General features: G+C 35.6%; 1 protein-coding gene across 1 annotated transcript in view; it reads right to left on the reverse strand.

Annotated features, from left to right (window-relative positions):
* The window catches only part of LOC762514, a 135,071-nt gene that overhangs the window by 42,109 nt on the left and 71,519 nt on the right, over nt 1-21,443 (reverse strand). The window contains exons 71-110 of the mRNA XM_030991701.1: nt 21,218-21,340; nt 20,628-20,747; nt 20,050-20,172; nt 19,457-19,576; nt 18,986-19,105; nt 18,378-18,500; nt 17,796-17,915; nt 17,326-17,445; nt 16,700-16,822; nt 16,091-16,210; nt 15,621-15,740; nt 15,004-15,126; nt 14,623-14,736; nt 13,882-14,001; nt 13,398-13,517; nt 13,092-13,205; nt 11,957-12,070; nt 11,214-11,333; nt 10,731-10,850; nt 10,425-10,538; nt 10,105-10,218; nt 9,364-9,483; nt 8,880-8,999; nt 8,576-8,689; nt 8,257-8,370; nt 7,446-7,559; nt 6,706-6,825; nt 6,222-6,341; nt 5,912-6,025; nt 5,593-5,706; nt 4,770-4,883; nt 4,024-4,143; nt 3,540-3,659; nt 3,181-3,294; nt 2,860-2,973; nt 2,162-2,281; nt 1,678-1,797; nt 1,319-1,432; nt 998-1,111; nt 300-419 (exon numbers count right to left, since the gene is read on the reverse strand). Coding sequence (XP_030847561.1) covers nt 300-419; nt 998-1,111; nt 1,319-1,432; nt 1,678-1,797; nt 2,162-2,281; nt 2,860-2,973; nt 3,181-3,294; nt 3,540-3,659; nt 4,024-4,143; nt 4,770-4,883; nt 5,593-5,706; nt 5,912-6,025; nt 6,222-6,341; nt 6,706-6,825; nt 7,446-7,559; nt 8,257-8,370; nt 8,576-8,689; nt 8,880-8,999; nt 9,364-9,483; nt 10,105-10,218; nt 10,425-10,538; nt 10,731-10,850; nt 11,214-11,333; nt 11,957-12,070; nt 13,092-13,205; nt 13,398-13,517; nt 13,882-14,001; nt 14,623-14,736; nt 15,004-15,126; nt 15,621-15,740; nt 16,091-16,210; nt 16,700-16,822; nt 17,326-17,445; nt 17,796-17,915; nt 18,378-18,500; nt 18,986-19,105; nt 19,457-19,576; nt 20,050-20,172; nt 20,628-20,747; nt 21,218-21,340 — 4,725 coding nt within the window. The remainder of the gene's footprint in view (nt 1-299; nt 420-997; nt 1,112-1,318; nt 1,433-1,677; nt 1,798-2,161; nt 2,282-2,859; nt 2,974-3,180; nt 3,295-3,539; nt 3,660-4,023; nt 4,144-4,769; nt 4,884-5,592; nt 5,707-5,911; nt 6,026-6,221; nt 6,342-6,705; nt 6,826-7,445; nt 7,560-8,256; nt 8,371-8,575; nt 8,690-8,879; nt 9,000-9,363; nt 9,484-10,104; nt 10,219-10,424; nt 10,539-10,730; nt 10,851-11,213; nt 11,334-11,956; nt 12,071-13,091; nt 13,206-13,397; nt 13,518-13,881; nt 14,002-14,622; nt 14,737-15,003; nt 15,127-15,620; nt 15,741-16,090; nt 16,211-16,699; nt 16,823-17,325; nt 17,446-17,795; nt 17,916-18,377; nt 18,501-18,985; nt 19,106-19,456; nt 19,577-20,049; nt 20,173-20,627; nt 20,748-21,217; nt 21,341-21,443) is intronic.

Here is a 21,443-nt window from a genome sequence, read left to right on the forward strand (position 1 = left end):
AAGAAAACTCACGTTTGGTCAAATAAGTGACAAGAAGAGAAACATAAACGTTTGGGAACACGAAAACAGAGTTTATGAAATACATCTATTTATATTTTAGTTTGCAGAACGTAGTACGAGTTTAAAAACTGCAAAACGTTATGTTACTCGAGTTACATTCGGTCCTGATTCTCTTACTCTGATTTGTTGGAATGAAATACATGTAGAATCACTATTAACACGCATTTGTGACAAAAGTATGATACAAAATCAGTAATGTGTTTATTAAACTGTGGTGTTGATTCACGTGGTTCATGTACCTCTAATTTGACAAACATCTCCAGTAAAACCATCTGGACAGGAGCAATTGTAACCGAAGCCTTCCAGGAATTCTGAGCATTTTCCACCATTTAGACAAGGAGCTGACGAACACGTTAACACTAGAAGGAAACGTATGAAGTATCACAGGTAAAATTATCGAAGTGCTGGAGTTGAAAATGTTGAATACTATGCAAATCATGGAGAACTTTATGTAAAAATCCGCTTCGATGATAACCTTGATGTCAATACTAACCACAATGACCACATCACTAAACAGCCACTCAAATCGAGGTTTCCATTGAAGTTACCATCAATGGTAAGCTTCATGCAATGGGGTCCAGATAATTCATCATCACTATAATCGACTGATTCGTCTTAAAGGATTTTTAAAGATTTGAACGAAATCGGACGATTAGAATATTAATTTGAAAAATTGTGAAAAGGTAAACTATTAAGTATGCGCAAATGGGAATCTCGATTTGGTACAAGTTTATTCACCAAAGGATATAGTTTTGGTAAAACTTTCCCCATCTTGAATGTTTTGCGATAATGTCCTTTACAAAACTCTAGAAGAAATGTATTATATTCCTCGCGCTTTTAAATGGGACCCCTTCGAAGAAAATTATAATAGGAAATAAGAGAAACTCTTAGGATATGTGTTCTCATTTTTCTTAACCAAGGACTAGAGCAAATTTACCTGGAGTTTCACAAAACGTTCCATTAAATCCTTCTGGACATGTGCAATTGAATCCAAACTCGGATTCATAACACAGTCCACCGTTAGAGCAGGGTGAAGAGTCGCAAGCAAATACTGGAAAGGGGACACAACGGTTTTAAGACAAATGAAATCGTAGCAGTTTTCCAGGAATACATTACCCAAACACCCATTGTTGAATAAACTATAAAGTACATACAGACAAATTATATTTGTGAGTTCAAGTACATGCATTAAATTCACAGTTGACACAGTTGTAATATCCATACTATTTTCCATAACTTAATCTATAACTCAATCTATCTTGAGTTTCGCAAAACGTTCCATTAAATCCTTCGAGACATGTGCAATTGAATCCAAACTCAGATTCATAACACAGTCCACCATTGGAACAGGGTGATGAGTCGCAAACAAAAACTAAAATGTAAAAGAAGAGGAAAGAAAAAAATGTAATATTTCATGATCAAAATCTCAACCAATGCAATAAGACAAAAACCACAATAAAACCTAACCAATCCTCTGAAATTTACCGCCCGAACGTCCATTCTGAGGTATAGGGAATGTTCATTTGAAGTGAAAATAAATCCTACAATACCCTTCACCGGTTACATAAGAATTAGAAATGAGATTGAAACAGAGAGAGAGAGAGATATATGTAGTACCTTTTGTTTCACAAGCTGAACCTGTAAACCCTTCAGGACAGATGCAATATACATCAAATCCTGAAGCAGCATCAAGGCAAAATCCATTATTTTGACAAGGATTTGAAGTGCAAGCAGAAACTGCAAATAAAAGGACGGAAACCAACATGACAAGGAAAACACAAGAGAATAGATTTGAAAAACGTAAGAAAACTCACATTTGGTCAAATAAGTGACAAGAAGAGAAAAAAAAACGTTTGGGAAAACGAAAACAGAGTTTATGAAATACATCTATTTCTATTTTAGTTTGCAGAACGTAGTACGAGTTTAAAAACTGCAAAATGTTATGTTACTCGAGTTACATTCGGTCCTGATTCTCTTACTCTGATTTGTTGGAATGAAATACATGTAGAATCACTATTAACACGCATTTGTGACAAAAGTATGATACAAAATCAGTAATGTGTTTATTAAACTGTGGTGTTGATTCACGTGGTTCATGTACCTCTAATTTGACAAACATCTCCAGTAAAACCATCTGGACAGGAGCAATTGTAACCGAAGCCTTCCAGGAATTCTGAGCAAGTACCATCATTTAGACAAGGAGCTGACGAACACGTTAACACTAGAAGGAAACGTATGAAGTATCACAGGTAAAATTATCGAAGTGCTGGAGTTGAAAATGTTGAATACTATGCAAATCATGGAGAACTTTATGTAAAAATCCGCTTCGATGATAACCTTGATGTCAATACTAACCACAATGACCACATCACTAAACAGCCACTCAAATCGAGGTTTCCATTGAAGTTACCATCAATGGTAAGCTTCATGCAATGGGGTCCAGATAATTCATCATCACTATAATCGACTGATTCGTCTTAAAGGATTTTTAAAGATTTGAACGAAATCGGACGATTAGAATATTAATTTGAAAAATTGTGAAAAGGTAAACTATTAAGTATGCGCAAATGGGAATCTCGATTTGGTACAAGTTTATTCACCAAAGGATATAGTTTTGGTAAAACTTTCCCCATCTTGAATGTTTTGCGATAATGTCCTTTACAAAACTCTAGAAGAAATGTATTATATTCCTCGCGCTTTTAAATGGGACCCCTTCGAAGAAAATTATAATAGGAAATAAGAGAAACTCTTAGGATATGTGTTCTCATTTTTCTTAACCAAGGACTAGAGCAAATTTACCTGGAGTTTCACAAAACGTTCCATTAAATCCTTCTGGACATGTGCAATTGAATCCAAACTCGGATTCATAACACAGTCCACCGTTAGAGCAGGGTGAAGAGTCGCAAGCAAATACTGGAAAGGGGACACAACGGTTTTAAGACAAATGAAATCGTAGCAGTTTTCCAGGAATACATTACCCAAACACCCATTGTTGAATAAACTATAAAGTACATACAGACAAATTATATTTGTGAGTTCAAGTACATGCATTAAATTCACAGTTGACACAGTTGTAATATCCATACTATTTTCCATAACTTAATCTATAACTCAATCTATCTTGAGTTTCGCAAAACGTTCCATTAAATCCTTCGAGACATGTGCAATTGAATCCAAACTCAGATTCATAACACAGTCCACCATTGGAACAGGGTGATGAGTCGCAAACAAAAACTAAAATGTAAAAGAAGAGGAAAGAAAAAAATGTAATATTTCATGATCAAAATCTCAACCAATGCAATAAGACAAAAACCACAATAAAACCTAACCAATCCTCTGAAATTTACCGCCCGAACGTCCATTCTGAGGTATAGGGAATGTTCATTTGAAGTGAAAATAAATCCTACAATACCCTTCACCGGTTACATAAGAATTAGAAATGAGATTGAAACAGAGAGAGAGAGAGATATATGTAGTACCTTTTGTTTCACAAGCTGAACCTGTAAACCCTTCAGGACAGATGCAATATACATCAAATCCTGAAGCAGCATCAAGGCAAAATCCATTATTTTGACAAGGATTTGAAGTGCAAGCAGAAACTGCAAATAAAAGGACGGAAACCAACATGACAAGGAAAACACAAGAGAATAGATTTGAAAAACGTAAGAAAACTCACATTTGGTCAAATAAGTGACAAGAAGAGAAAAAAAAACGTTTGGGAAAACGAAAACAGAGTTTATGAAATACATCTATTTCTATTTTAGTTTGCAGAACGTAGTACGAGTTTAAAAACTGCAAAATGTTATGTTACTCGAGTTACATTCGGTCCTGATTCTCTTACTCTGATTTGTTGGAATGAAATACATGTAGAATCACTATTAACACGCATTTGTGACAAAAGTATGATACAAAATCAGTAATGTGTTTATTAAACTGTGGTGTTGATTCACGTGGTGCATGTACCTCTAATTTGACAAACATCTCCAGTAAAACCATCTGGACAGGAGCAATTGTAACCGAAGCCTTCCAGAAATTCTGAGCATTTTCCACCATTTAGACAAGGAGCTGACGAACACGTTAACACTAGAAGGAAACGTATGAAGTATCACAGGTAAAATGTTCGAATTGCTACAGTCGAAAATGCTGAACAATTTACAAATCAAGATGAACTTTATGTATCAACCAGCTTTTCCAACCCAGACCTCCTTGCATGAAAGTTACCATTGATGATAACACTGCCATCAATATAAACTACAATAACAACATCACTAAACAGCCACTGAAATCGAGGTTTCCATAGAAGTTACCATCAATGGTAAGCTTCATGCAAAGGGGCCCAGATGATTTATCAACACTATAATCGACTGATTCGTCTTTGAGGATTGTTGAAGATTTGAAGGAAATTGGACAAAGAGAATGTGAATTTGAAATTTGTTGTAAAAGGTAAACTATAAAGAACATGTAAATAGGAATCTCGAATTGTTACATATGTAATCTCCATAAGATTTAGTTTAGGTAGAACATTTCCCATTTAGTTTTGAGCAAATATTAAGCTTTAGTGTCCTATACAAATTCTAGAGGAAATGTATTTAAATTCCTCGCGCTCGTAAAGGGGACCCTGTCGAAGAAAATTATAATAGGAAATAAGAGAAACTATTAGGATATGTATTATTATTATTTTTCTTAACCAAGGACTAGAGCAAATTTACCTGGAGTTTCACAAAACGTTCCATTAAATCCTTTGGGACATGTGCAATTAAATCCAAACTCGGATTCATAACACAGTCCACCATTAGAGCAGGGTGAAGAGTCGCAAGCAAATACTGGAAAGGGGACACAACGGTTTTTAAACAAATGAAATCGTAGCAATTTTTCGGGAATAAATAACCCAAACACCCATTGTTGAATAAACTAAGTACATACAGACAAATGATATGTGTGAGTTCAAGTATATGCATTATGTTCACAGTTGACACAGTTAGTAATATCTATACTATTTTCCAAAACTTAATCAATAACTCAATCTACCTTGAGTTTTGCAAAACGTTCCATTAAATCCTTCGGGACATGTGCAATTGAATCCAAATTCAGATTTTCCAGGAATACATGACCCCAAACACCCATTGTTGAATATACTAGGTACATATAGACAAATGATATCTGTGAACTCGGGTACATATATAAAATTCACACAGTTAGTAGTATCTAACAAAAAGCTCTGGAAGAAATATATTATATTACTCGTGCTTATATAGGGGATCCTAAAGCCTATGACCGTGAAAGAAAATTCAGATGGGAAATTTGGTTCCATGTATATTTTTCATAGGATGTAGTTTTGGCAGAACTTTCCCCATCTGGTTTTGAGCTAAGGGCATGCGATAATATATTATTACAAACAATCTAGAGGAAATGTATTTGAATTCCTCGCGCTCATATAGGGGACCCCGTCGAAGAAAATTATAATGGGAAACAAGAGAAACTATTACGATATGTATTATTATTTTTCTTAACCAAGGACTAGAGCAAATTTACCTGGAGTTTCACAAAACGTGCCATTAAATCCTTGGGGACATGTGCAATTAAATCCAAACTCGGATTCAAAACACAGTCCACCATTAGAGCAGGGTGAAGAGTCGCAAGCAAATACTGGAAAGGGGACACAACGGTTTTATGACAAATGAAATCGTAGCAATTTTCCAGGAATACATAACCCAAACACCCATGGTTGAATAAACTAAGTACATACAGACAATGATATTTGTGAGTTCGAGTATATGCGAAAAAAATCACAGTTGACACAGTTAGTAATTTCCATACTATTTTCCAAAACTTAATTTGTAACTCAATCTACCTTGAGTTTCGCAAAACGTTCCATTAAATCCTTGGAGACATGTGCAATTGAATCCAAACTCAGATTCATAACACAGTCCACCATTAGAACAGGGTGAAGAGTCGCAGACAAAAACTGAAATGTAAAAGAAGAGGAAAGAAAATGTAATAGTCTAACCAGTCCTCTGAAATTTACAGCCCGAACGACCATTCTGAGGTATAGGGAATGTTCATTTGAAGTGAAAATAAATCATACAATACCCTTCACCGGTTACATAAGAATTAGAAATGAGATTAAAACAGAGAGAGAGAGAGAGAGAGATATGTAGTACCTTTTGTTTCACAAGATGAACCTGTAAACCCTTCAGGACAGATGCAATATACATCAAATCCTGAAGCAGCATCAAGGCAAAATCCATTATTTTGACAAGGATTTGAAGTGCAAGCAGAAACTGCAAATAAAAGGACGGAAACCAACATGACAAGGAAAACACAAGAGAATAGATTTGAAAAACGTAAGAAAACTCACGTTTGGTCAAATAAGTGACAAGAAGAGAAACATAAACGTTTGGGAACACGAAAACAGAGTTTATGAAATACATCTATTCATATTTTAGTTTGCAGAACGTTGTACGAGTTTAAAAACTGCAAAATGTTATGTTACTCGAGTTACATTCGGTCCTGATTCTCTTACTCTGATTTGTTGGAATGAAATACATGTAGAATCACTATTAACACGCATTTGTGACAAAAGTATGATACAAAATCAGTAATATGTTTATTAAACTGTGGTGTTGATTCACGTGGTGCATGTACCTCTAATTTGACAAACATCTCCAGTAAAACCATCTGGACAGGAGCAATTGTAACCGAAGCCTTCCAGGAATTCTGAGCAAGTACCATCATTTAGACAAGGAGCTGACGAACACGTTAACACTAGAAGGAAACGTATGAAGTATCACAGTAAAATGTTCGAAGTGCTAGAGTTGAAAATGCTGAACAATTTACAAATCAAGATGAACTTTATGTATCAACCAGCTTTTCCAACCCAGGCCTCTTGCATGAAAGTTACCATTGATGATAACACTGCCATCAATATAAACTACAATAACAACATCACTAAACAGCCACTGAAATCGAGGTTTCCATGGAAGTTACCATCAATTGTAAGCTTCATGGAAAGGGCCCAAATGATTTATCAACACTATAATCGACTGATTCGTCTTTGAGGATTGTTGAAGATATGAAGGAAATTGGACAATGAGGATGTGAATTTGAAATTTGTTGTAAAAGGTAAACTATAAAGAACATGTAAATAGGAATCTCGAATTGTTACATGTGTAATCTCCATAAGATTTAGTTTCGGTAGAACTTTTCCCATTTAGTTTTGAGCAAATATTAAGCTTTAGTGTCCTATACAAATTCTAGAGGAAATGTATTTAAATTCCTCGCGCCCGTAAAGGGGACCCCGTCGAAGAAAATTATAATAGGAAATAAGAGAAACTATTCGGATATATATTATTATTTTTCTTAACCAAGGACTAGAGCAAATTTACCTGGAGTTTCACAAAACGTTCCATTAAATCCTTGGGGACATGTGCAATTAAATCCAAACTCGGATTCATAACACAGTCCACCATTAGAGCAGGGTGAAGAGTCGCAAGCAAATACTGGAAAGGGGACACAACGGTTTTTAAACAAATGAAATCGTAGCAATTTTTCGGGAATACCCAAACACCCATTGTTTAAAAACTAAGTACATACAGACAAATGATATGTGTGAGTTCAAGTATATGCATTAAGTTCACAGTTGACACAGTTAGTAATATCCATACTATTTTCCAAAACTTAATCAATAACTCAATCTACCTTGAGTTTTACAAAACGTTCCATTAAATCCTTCGGGACATGTGCAATTGAATCCAAATTCAGATTTTCCATGAATACATGACCCAAACACCCATGTTGAATATACTAGGTACACATAGACAGATGATATCTGTGAACTCGGATACATATATAAAATTCACACAGTTAGTAGTATCTTACAAAAAGCTCTGGAAGAAATATATTATATTACTCGTGCTTATATAGGGGATCCTAAAGCCTATGACCGTGAAAAAAATTCTGATGGGAAATTTGGTTCCATGTATATTTTTGATAGGATGTAGCTTTGGCAGAACTTTCCCCATCTGGTTTTGAGCTAAGGGAATGCGATAATATCCTATAAAAAAAAATCTAGAGGAAATGTATTTAAATTCATCGCGCTCATAAAGGGGACCCCGTCGAAGAAAATTATAATGGGAAACGAGAGAAACTATTACGATATGTATTATTTTTCTTAACCAAGGACTAGAGCAAATTTACCTGGAGTTTCACAAAACGTGCCATTAAATCCTTGGGAACATGTGCAATTAAATCCAAACTCGGATTCAAAACACAGTCCACCATTAGAGCAGGGTGAAGAGTCGCAAGCAAATACTGGAAAGGGGACACAATGGTTTTATGACAAATGAAATCGTAGCAATTTTCCAGGAATACATAACCCAAACACCCATGGTTGAATAAACTAAGTACATACAGACAATGATATTTGTGAGTTCGAGTACATGCAAAAAAAATCACAGTTGACACAGTTAGTAATTTCCATACTATTTTCCAAAACTTAATTTGTAACTCAATCTACCTTGAGTTTCGCAAAACGTTCCATTAAATCCTTGGAGACATGTGCAATTGAATCCAAACTCAGATTCATAACACAGTCCACCATTAGAACAGGGTGAAGAGTCGCAGACAAAAACTGAAATGTAAAAGAAGAGGAAAGAAAATGTAATATTCTAACCAGTCCTCTGAAATTTACAGCCCGAACGACCATTCTGAGGTATAGGGAATGTTCATTTGAAGTGACAATAAATCATACAATACCCTTCACCGGTTACATAAGAATTAGAAATGAGATTGAAACAGAGAGAGAGAGAGATATGGAGTACCTTTTGTTTCACAAGCTGAACCTGTAAACCCTTCAGGACAGATGCAATATACATCAAATCCTGAAGCAGCATCAAGGCAAAATCCATTATTTTGACAAGGATTTGAAGTGCAAGCAGAAACTGCAAATAAAAGGACGAAAACCAACATGACAAGGAAAACACAAGAGAATAGATTTGAAAAACGTAAGAAAACTCACGTTTGGTCAAATAAGTGACAAGAAGAGAAACATAAACGTTTGGGAACACGAAAACAGAGTTTCTGAAATACATCTATTTCTATTTTAGTTTGCAGAACGTAGTACGAGTTTAAAAACTGCAAAATGTTATGTTACTCGAGTTACATTCCGTCCTGATTCTCTTACTCTGATTTGTTGGAATGAAATACATGTAGAATCACTATTAACACGCATTTGTGACAAAAGTATGATACAAAATCAGTAATGTGTTTATTAAACTGTAGTGTTGATTCACGTGGTGCATGTACCTCTAATTTGACAAACATCTCCAGTAAAACCATCTGGACAGGAGCAATTGTAACCGAAGCCTTCCAGGAATTCTGAGCAAGTACCATCATTTAGACAAGGAGCTGACGAACACGTTAACACTAGAAGGAAACGTATGAAGTATCACAGTAAAATGTTCGAAGTGCTAGAGTTGAAAATGCTGAACAATTTACAAATCAAGATGAACTTTATGTATCAACCAGCTTTTCCAACCCAGGCCTCTTGCATGAAAGTTACCATTGATGATAACACTGCCATCAATATAAACTACAATAACAACATCACTAAACAGCCACTGAAATCGAGGTTTCCATAGAAGTCACCATCAATGATAAGCTTCATGCAAAGGGGCCCAAATGATTTATTAACACGATAATTGACTGATTCGTCTTTGAGGATTGTTGAAGATTTGAAGGAAATTGGACAATGAGGATGTGAATTTGAAATTTGTTGTAACAGGTAAACTATAAAGAACATGTAAATAGGAATCTCGAATTGTTATATGTGTAATCTCCATAAGATTTAGTTTCGGTAGAACTTTTCACATTTAGTTTTGAGCAAATATTAAGCTTTAGTGTCCTATACAAATTCTAGAGGAAATGTATTTAAATTCTTCGCGCTCGTAAAGGGGACACCGTCGAAGAAAATTATAGTAGGAAATAAGAGAAACTATTAGGATATGTATTTTTATTTTTCTTAACCAAGGACTAGAGCAAATTTACCTGGAGTTTCACAAAACGTTCCATTAAATCCTTGGGGACATGTGCAATTGAATCCAAACTCGGATTCAAAACACAGTCCACCATTAGAGCAGGGTGAAGAGTCGCAAGCAAATACTGGAAAGGGGACACAACGGTTTTATGACAAATGAAATCGTAGCAATTTTTTCAGGAATACATAACCCAAACACCCATGGTTGAATAAACTAAGTACATACAGACAATGATATTTGTGAGTTCGAGTACATGCAAAAAAAATCACAGTTGACACAGTTAGTAATTTCCATACTATTTTCCAAAACTTAATTTATAACTCAATCTACCTTGAGTTTCGCAAAACGTTCCATTAAATCCTTCGAGACATGTGCAATTGAATCCAAACTCAGATTCATAACACAGTCCACCATTAGAACAGGGTGAAGAGTCGCAGACAAAAACTGAAATGTAAAAGAAGAGGAAAGAAAATGTAATAGTCAAACCAGTCCTCTGAAATTTACAGCCCGAACGACCATTCTGAGGTATAGGGAATGTTCATTTGAAGTGAAAATAAATCATACAATACCCTTCACCGGTTACATGAGAATTAGAAATGAGATTGAAACAGAGAGAGAGAGAGATATATGAAGTACCTTTTGTTTCACAAGCTGAACCTGTAAACCCTTCAGGACAGATGCAATATACATCAAATCCTGAAGCAGCATCAAGGCAAAATCCATTATTTTGACAAGGATTTGAAGTGCAAGCAGAAACTGCAAATAAAAGGACGGAAACCAACATGACAAGGAAAACACAAGAGAATAGATTTAAAAACGTAAGAAAACTCACGTTTGGTCAAATAAGTGACAAGAAGAGAAACATAAACGTTTGGGAACACGAAAACAGAGTTTATGAAATACATCTATTTATATTTTAGTTTGCAGAACGTAGTACGAGTTTAAAAACTGCAAAATGTTATGTTACTCGAGTTACATTCGGTCCTGATTCTCTTACTCTGATTTGTTGGAATGAAATACATGTAGAATCACTATTAACACGCATTTGTGACAAAAGTATGATACAAAATCAATAATGTGTTTATTAAACTGTGGTGTTGATTCACGTGGTGCATGTACCTCTAATTTGACAAACATCTCCAGTAAAACCATCTGGACAGGAGCAATTGTAACCGAAGCCTTCCAGGAATTCTGAGCATTTTCCACCATTTAGACAAGGAGCTGACGAACACGTTAACACTAGAAGGAAACGTATGAAGTATCACAGTAAAATGTTCGAAGTGCTCCAGTCGAAAATGCTGTACAATTTACAAATCAAGATGAACTTTATGTATCAACCAGCTTTTCCAACCCAGACCTCGTTGCATGAAAGTTACCATGGATGATAACACTGCCATCAATATAAACTACAATAACAACATCACTAAACAGCCACTGAAATCGATGTTTCCATAGAAGTTACCATCAATGGTAAGCTTCATGCAAAGGGGCCCAGATGATTTATCAACACTATAATTGACTGACTCGTCTTGGAGCATTGTTGAAGATTTAAAGGAAATTGGACAATGAGGATGTGAATTTGAAATTTGTTGTAAAAGGTAAACTATAAAGAACATGTAAATAGGAATCTCGAATTGTTATATGTGTAATCTCTATAAGATTAAGTTTCGGTAGAACTTTTCCCATTTAGTTTTGAGCAAATATTAAGCTTTAGTGTCTAAATACAAATTCTAGAGGAAATGTATTTAAATTCCTCGCGCTCGTAAAGGGGACCCCGTCGAAGAAAATTATAGTAGGAAATAAGAGAAACTATTAGGATAGGTATTATTATTTTTCTTAACCAAGGACTAGAGCAAATTTACCTGGAGTTTCACAAAACGTTCCATTAAATCCTTGGGGACATGTGCAATTGAATCCAAACTCGGATTCATAACACAGTCCACCATTAGAGCAGGGTGAAGAGTCGCAAGCAAATACTGGAAAGGGGACACAACGGTTTTTAGACAAATGAAATCGTAGCAATTTTTCGGGAATACCCAAACACCCATTGTTTAAAGACTAAGTACATACAGACAAATGATATGTGTGAGTTCAAGTAGATGCATTAAGTTCACAGTTGACACAGTTAGTAATATCCATACTATTTTCCAAAACTTAATCAATAACTCAATCTACCTTGAGTTTTGCAAAACGTTCCATTAAATCCTTCGGGACATGTGCAATTGAATCCAAATTCAGATTTTCCAGGAATACATAACCCAAACACCCATTGTTGAATAGACTACGTACATATAGACAAATGATATCTGTGAACTCGGGTACATACATAAAATTCACACAGTTAGTAGTATCTTACAAAAAGCTCTGTAAGAAATATATTATATTACTCGTGCTTATATAGGGGGTCCTAAAGCCTATGACCGTGAAAGAAAATTCTGATGGGAAATTTGGTTCCATGTATATTTTTTCATAGGATGTAGTTTTGGCAGAACTTTCCCCATCTGGTTTTGAGCTAAGGGCATGCGATAATATCCTATAAAAAAAAATCCAGAGGAAATGTATTTAAATTCCTCGCGCTCATAAAGGGGACCCCGTCGAAGAAAATTATAATGGGAAACAAGAGAAACTATTGCGATATATATTATTATTTTTCTTAACCAAGGACTAGAGCAAATTTACCTAGAGTTTAACAAAACGTGCCATTAAATCCTTGGGGACATGTGCAATTAAATCCAAACTCGGATTCAAAACACAGTCCACCGTTAGAGCAGGGTGAAGAGTCGCAAGCAAATACTGGAAAGGGGACACAACGGTTTTATGAAAAATGAAATCGTAGTAATTTTCCAGGAATACATAACCCAAACATCCATGGTTGAATAAATTAAGTACATACAGACAATGATATTTGTGAGTTCGAGTACATGCAAAAAAATCACAGTTGACACAGTTAGTAATTTCCATACTATTTTCCAAAAGTTAATTTGTAACTCAATCTACCTTGAGTTTCGCAAAACGTTCCATTAAATCCTTCGAGACATGTGCAATTGAATCCAAACCCAGATTCATAACACAGTCCACCATTAGAACAGGGTGAAGAGTCGCAGACAAAAACTGAAATGTAAAAGAAGAGGAAAGAAAATGTAATAGTCTAACCAGTCCTCTGAAATTTACAGCCCGAACGACCATTCTGAGATATACGGACTGTGAATTTGAAGTGAAAATAAATCATACAATACCCTTCACCGGTTACATAAGAATTAGAAATGAGATTGAAACAGAGAGAGAGAGATATATATGTAGTACCTTTTGTTTCACAAGCTGAACCTGTAAACCCTTCGGGACAGATGCAATAAACATCATATCCTGAAGCAGCATCAAGGCAAAATCCATTATTTTGACAAGGATTTGAAGTGCAAGCAGAAACTGCAAATAAAAGGACGGAAACCAACATGACAAGGAAAACACAAGAGAATAGATTTGAAAAACGTTAGAAAACCCACGTTTGGTCAAATAAGTGACAAGAAGAGAAACATAAACGTTTGGGAACACGAAAACAGAGTTTATGAAATACATCTATTTCTATTTTAGTTTGCAGAACGTAGTACGAGTTTAAAAACTGCAAAATGTTATGTTACTCGAGTTACATTCGGTCCTGATTCTCTTACTCTGATTTGTTGGAATGAAATACATGTAGAATCACTATTAACACGCATTTGTGACAAAAGTATGATACAAAATCAGTAATGTGTTTATTAAACTGTAGTGTTGATTCACGTGGTGCATGTACCTCTAATTTGACAAACATCTCCAGTAAAACCATCTGGACAGGAGCAATTGTAACCGAAGCCTTCCAGGAATTCTGAGCAAGTACCATCATTTAGACAAGGAGCTGACGAACACGTTAACACTAGAAGGAAACGTATGAAGTATCACAGTAAAATGTTCGAAGTGCTAGAGTTGAAAATGCTGAACAATTTACAAATCAAGATGAACTTTATGTATCAACCAGCTTTTCCAACCCAGGCCTCTTGCATGAAAGTTACCATTGATGATAACACTGCCATCAATATAAACTACAATAACAACATCACTAAACAGCCACTGAAATCGAGGTTTCCATAGAAGTTACCATCAATGGTAAGCTTCATGGAAAGGGGCCCAAATGATTTATCAACACTATAATCGACTGATTCGTCTTTGAGGAATGTTGAAGATTTGAAGGAAATTGGACAATGAGGATGTGAATTTGAAATTTGTTATAAAAGGTAAACTATAAAGAACATGTAAATAGGAATCTCGAATTGTTACAAGTGTAATCTCCATAAGATTTAGTTTCGGTAGAACTTTTCCCATTTAGTTTTGAGCAAATATTAAGCTTTAGTGTCCTATACAAATTCTAGAGGAAATGTATTTAAATTCCTAGCGCTCGTAAAGGGGACCCCGTCGAAGAAAATTATAATAGGAAATAAGAGAAACTATTAGGATATGTATTATTATTTTTCTTAACCAAGGACTAGAGCAAATTTACCTGGAGTTTCACAAAACGTTCCATTAAATCCTTGGGGACATGTGCAATTAAATCCAAACTCGGATTCATAACACAGTCCACCATTAGAGCAGGGTGAAGAGTCGCAAGCAAATACTGGAAAGGGGACACAACGGTTTTTAGACAAATGAAATCGTAGCAATTTTTCGGGAATACCCAAACACCCATTGTTTAAAAACTAAGTACATACAGACAAATGATATGTGTGAGTTCAAGTATATGCATTAAGTTCACAGTTGACACAGTTAGTAATATCCATACTATTTTCCAAAACTTAATCAATAACTCAATCTACATATGGCAATCTAAACAAGCAAATGTTTTCTAATCGAAATTCGTGAAACCTCCACCGTTAAGACTTACTGTTTTCACAGTGCTTCCCAGTACTATAGTTCTCTGGACATTGGCAGAAGTAGGCAAGATTGCTTCCTTGTAGCTGAAAGCATTCCCCACCGTTAAGGCATGGACTGGGACTACATGGACTCTCTACGGGAAATGGGTGCAAGCAGTTGACCGAGTGAAATGAAGAGATGAAGAAGGTGGCAGTGCGGAAAAGTGGAAGATTAAAAGATTTGCGAATATGATGAAATGCTAACAAATCTAGGAAGAAGAGAATTGAACTGCTTAGGCATTATTTGTGGTGGACTAATAGAGAAGAACTTATGGATATACAACTATTGTAGCATCAGCAGCCACAAGAACAAAACACAACATGAACATCAGCAACAGGATCAACAAAAACAGCAACAACGTTATTAATAATAATATTAATGATATTCATAACAACAACAACAGCATGTCTACATGCATAGTGCTCAAATGTTCATAGATCAATCAAGAGTTCAATCAACGATAAATGTACACATTGGACATACATTTTTGACATCTCTACAAAAAAAGAACTTAAAACTAGAAATATGATATTCAACATTTTAACAGGAACACGACCAAAATTTTAGTTAACAATTATCAACATGTACCTGTACTGTCACAATTGTAACCAGTGAAACTAGATGGACATATGCACGAGTATCCGAAGCCATCTTCAAACTCTATGCAAGCTCCTCCATTCATACAAGGAAATGACAAGCATGCAAAGTCTAAAACAAAATGGAGATACAGATGGTGCGAAAGTAAGAGAATGTTAGATATGAGTTATTTAAAATGAAAGAGACTTAAACATGCACGTGCAAACGCATTTTTTGATTTATTTATTATTCGAGGATAGTTTTTGTTTGTTCTCTTTGCTTAGTGACATAGCCTTTACGCCCCTCATAAAACAGTTGCTCCCATGTGCCTGACTGAACAAAGGAGAAATACTTAAACTTTAACACTGTGAATTCATGACCATTGTAACAGTATGAAATTAGTTTACTTGATCACAAACACGAAATGAGTGACGTCTAATGATTTATCAATAATGTTCTACGTTCATATTTAAGCACGGTACCTCTGCTTTCACAATTTTCTCCTGTAAATCCAGATACACAAGAACAGGTGTATTCTGAACCGTTCGTGAACTCTGTGCAAACTCCCCCGTTCAGACATGGTGATGACGAACATGCAGTCACTACAGAGAAATGGTAGGATCAAACGGGTGTGGATAGACAATAGAATGATAGACAATAGAAAGAAGAGCAATTTAAAGAGCATCATAGAAGAAATAAGATTTAGACGGACTAAAATTAAGAAGGACTAAAATTAAGAAGGACTAAAATTAAGAAGGACTAAAACTCTATCAGCTGTTTTTATGACTTTTCAACCTGTTATAAAGAACGCTGCCTGAAACTGCATGTTCAGTGTTTGTTTAGGCGTTTGTGCTGATGTGGAAGAAAAGATGGGAACGAAATCTATTTGTAGAGAAATTAAAACTATTACACAAGTAAAATGCAATTGAAATATTTAAACACACAGCCACACTGCTAATTAGAAGAAATTTAAGAAGTGGAAGTAAACTAATGAGCTAAGATTATGAGCTCTTATTTTGCAATCTAAACCAGTAAAGGTATTCTGATATGAGCTGATCGAAATTCGTGAAACCTCCACCGTTAAGACTTACTGTTTTCACAGTGCTTCCCAGTACTATAGTTCTCTGGACATTGGCAGAAGTAAGCGAGATCGCTTCCTTGTAGCTGAAAGCATTCCCCACCGTTAAGGCATGGGCTGGGACTACATGGACTCTCTACGGGAAATGGGTGCAAGCAGTTGACCGAGTGAAATGAAGAGATGAAGAAGGTTGCAGTGCGGAAAAGTGGAAGATTAAAAGATTTGCGAATATGATGAAATGCTAACAAATCTAGGAAGACGAAAATTGAACTGCTTAGGCATTATTTGTGGTGGACTAATAGAGAAGAACTTATGGATATACAACTATTGTAGCATCAGCAGCCACAAGAACAAAACACAACATGAACATCAGCAACAGGATCAACAACAACAGCAACAACGTTATTAATAATAATAATAATGATATTCATAACAAAAACAACAACAACAACAGCATGTCTACATGCATAGTGCTCAAATGTTCATAGATCAATCAAGAGTTCAATCAACGATAAATGTACATATTGGACATACATTTTTGACATCTCTACAAAAAAAGAACTTAAAACTAGAAATATGATATTCAACATGTTAACAGGAACACGACCAAAATGTTAGTTAACAATTATCAACATGTACCTGTACTGTCACAATTGTAACCAGTGAAACTAGATGGACATATGCACGAGTATCCGAAGCCATCTTCAAACTCTATGCAAGCTCCTCCATTCATACAAGGAAATGACAAGCATGCAAAGTCTAAAACAAAATTGAGATACAGATGGTGCGAAAGTAAGAGAATGTTAGATAAGAGTTATTTAAAGTGAAAGAGACTTAAACATTCACGTGCAAACGCATTTTTTGATTTATTTATTATTCGAGGATAGTTTTTGTTTGTTCTCTTTGCTTAGTGACATAGCCTTTACGCCCCTCATAAAACAGTTGCTCCCACGTGCCTGACTGAACAAAGGAGAAATACTTAAACTTTAACACTGTGAATTCATGACCATTGTAACAGTATGAAATTAGTTTACTTGATCACAAACACGAAATGAGTGACGTCTGATGATTTATCAATAATGTTCTACGTTCATATTTAAGCACGGTACCTCTGCTTTCACAATTTTCTCCTGTAAATCCAGATACACAAGAACAGGTGTATTCGGAACCGTTCGTGAACTCTGTGCAAACTCCCCCGTTCAGACATGGTGATGACGAACATGCAGTCACTACAGAGAAATGGTAGGATCAAACGGGTGTGGATAGACAATAGAATGATAGACAAAAGAAAGAAGAGCAATTTAAAGAGCATCATAGAAGAAATAAGATTTAGACGGACTAAAATTAAGAAGGACTAAAATTAAGAAGGACTCAAACTCTATCAGCTGTTTTTATGACTTTTCAACCTGTTATAAAGAACGCTGCCTGAAACTGCATGTTCAGAGTTTGTTTAGGCGTTTGTGCTGATGTGGAAGAAAAGATGGGAACGAAATCTATTTGTAGGGAAATTAAACTATTTCACAAGTAAAATGCAATTTAAATATTTAAACACACAGCCACACTGCTAATTAGAAGAAATTTAAGAAGTGGAAGTAAACTAATGAGCTAAGATTATGAGCTCTCATTTGGCAATCTAAACAAGCAAATGTATTCTGATCGAAATTCGTGAAACCTCCACCGTTAAGACTTACTGTTTTCACAGTGCTTCCCAGTACTATAGTTCTCTGGACATTGGCAGAAGTAAGCGAGATCGCTTCCTTGTAGCTGAAAGCATTCCCCACCGTTAAGGCATGGGCTGGGACTACATGGACTCTCTACGGGAAATGGGTGCAAGCAGTTGGTCGAGTGAAATAAAGAGATGAAGAAGGTGGCAGTGCGGAAAAGTGGAAGATTAAAAGATTTGCGAATATGATGTAATGCTAACAAATCTAGGAAGAAGAGAATTGAACTGCTTAGGCATTATTTGTGGTGGACTAATAGAGAAGAACTTATGGATATACAACTATTGTAGCATCAGCAGCCACAAGAACAAAACACAACATGAACATCAGCAACAGCAACAACGTTATTATTAATAATAATAATGATATTCATAACAAAAACAACAACAACAGCATGTCTACATGCATAGTGCTCAAATCTTCATAGATCAATCAAGAGTTCAATCAACGATAAATGTACATACTGGACATACATTTTTGACATCTCTACAAAAAAAGAACTTAAAACTAGAAATATGATATTCAACATTTTAACAGGAACACGACCAAAATGCTAGTTAACAATTATCAACATGTACCTGTACTGTCACAATTGTAACCAGTGAAACTAGATGGACATATGCACGAGTATCCGAAGCCATCTTCAAACTCTATGCAAGCTCCTCCATTCATACAAGGAAATGACAAGCATGCAAAGTCTAAAACAAAATGGAGATACAGATGGTGCGAAAGTAAGAGGATGTTAGATAGGAGTTATTTAAAGTGAAAGAGACTTAAACATTCACGTGCAAACGCATTTTTTGATTTATTCATTATTCGAGGATAGTTTTTGTTTGTTCTCTTTGCTTAGTGACATAGCCTTTACGCCCCTCATAAAACAGTTGTTCCCATGTGCCTGACTGAACAAAGGAGAAATACTTAAACTTTAACACTGTGAATTCATGACCATTGTAACAGTATGAAATTAGTTTACTTGATCACAAACACGAAATGAGTGACGTCTAATGATTTATCAATAATGTTCTACGTTCATATTTTAAGCACAGTACCTCTGCTTTCACAATTTTCTCCTGTAAATCCAGATACACAAGAACAGGTGTATTCTGAACCGTTCGTGAACTCTGTGCAAACTCCCCCGTTCAGACATGGTGATGACGAACATGCAGTCACTACAGAGAAATGGTAGGATCAAACGGGTGTGGATAGACAATAGAATGATAGACAATAGAAAGAAGAGCAATTTAAAGAGCATCATAAAAGAAATAACATTTAGACGGACTAAAATTAAGAAGGACTAAAATTAAGAAGGACTAAAACTCTATCAGCTGTTTTTATGACTTTTCAACCTCCTATAAAGAACGCTGCCTGAAACTGCATGTTCAGTGTTTGTTTAGGCGTTTGTGCTGATGTGGAAGAAAAGATGAGAATGAAATCGATTTGTAGACAAATTAAAACTATTACGCAATTAAAATGCATTTCCATTATATAAACTCACAGCCACACTGTTAATTAAAGGAAATTTAAGAAGTGGAAGTAAACTAAAGAGCTAAGATTATGAGCTCTTATTTTGCAATCTAAACCAGTAAAGGTATTCTGATATGAGCTTATCGAAATTCGTGAAACCTTCACCGTTAAGACTTACTATTTTCACAGTGCTTCCCAGTACTATAGTTCTCTGGACATTGGCAGAAGTAAGCGAGATTGCTTCCTTGTAGCTGAAAGCATTCCCCACCGTTAAGGCATGGACTGGGACTACATGGACTCTCTACGGGAAATGGGTGCAAGCAGTTGGTCGAGTGAAATGAAGAAATACATAAGGTGGCAGTGCGGAATAGTGGAAGATTAACAGATTTGTGAATGTAATGAGATGCTAAATTCTAGGAATAAGAGAATTGAACTACTTAGGCGTTATTAGTGGTCGACAAAAAGATGTAGGTCAAGGTGTATTCAAAGTGAGAGAGATTGAAACGTGCACGTGCAAACGCATTTTTTGATTTATTAGGTTTTCGAGGATATTTTTTGTTTGTTCTTTTTACTGAGTGACATAGCCTCGGCACCCCTAGTGCCTGCCTGAACAAAGGAGATATACTTAAACTTTAAACCTTTAAATTCATGAACATTTTAACAGTATGAAATTAGTTTACTTGATCACAAACACGAAATGAGTGACGTCTAATGATTTATCAATAATGTTCTACGTTCTTATTTTAAGCACGGTACCTCTGCTTTCACAATTTTCTCCTATAAATCCAAATACACAAGAACAGGTGTATTCTGAACCGTTCGTGAACTCTGTGCAAACTCCCCCGTTGAGACATGGTGATGACGAACATGCAGTCACTACAGAGAAATGGTAGGATCAAACGGGTGTGGATAGACAATAGAATGATAGACAATAGAAAGACGAGCAATTTAAAGAGCATCATAAAAGAAATAACATTTAGACGGACTAAAATTAAGAAGGACTAAAATTAAGAAGGACTAAAACTCTATCAGCTGTTTTTATGACTTTTCAACCTCCTATAAAGAACGCTGCCTGAAACTGCATCAGTGTTTGTTTAGGCGTTTGTGCTGATGTGGAAGAAAAGATGAGAATGAAATCGATTTGTAGACAAATTAAAACTATTACGCAATTAAAATGCATTTCCATTATATAAACTCACAGCCACACTGTTAATTAAAGGAAATTTAAGAAGTGGAAGTAAACTAAAGAGCTAAGATTATGAGCTCTTATTTTGCAATCTAAACCAGTAAAGGTATTCTGATATGAGCTTATCGGAATTCGTGAAACCTCCACCGTTAAGACTTACTATTTTCACAGTGCTTCCCAGTACTATAGTTCTCTGGACATTGGCAGAAGTAAGCGAGATTGCTTCCTTGTAGCTGAAAGCATTCCCCACCGTTAAGGCATGGACTGGGACTACATGGACTCTCTACGGGAAATGGGTGCAAGCAGTTGGTCGAGTGAAATGAATAAATACATAAGGTGGCAGTGCGGAATAGTGGAAGATTAACAGATTTGAGAATGCAATGAGA

This window comes from Strongylocentrotus purpuratus, unplaced genomic scaffold (genome assembly GCF_000002235.5).
Source record: "Strongylocentrotus purpuratus isolate Spur 01 unplaced genomic scaffold, Spur_5.0 spur5_scaffold_2, whole genome shotgun sequence".
NCBI classification, from domain to species: Eukaryota; Metazoa; Echinodermata; class Echinoidea; order Camarodonta; family Strongylocentrotidae; genus Strongylocentrotus; species Strongylocentrotus purpuratus.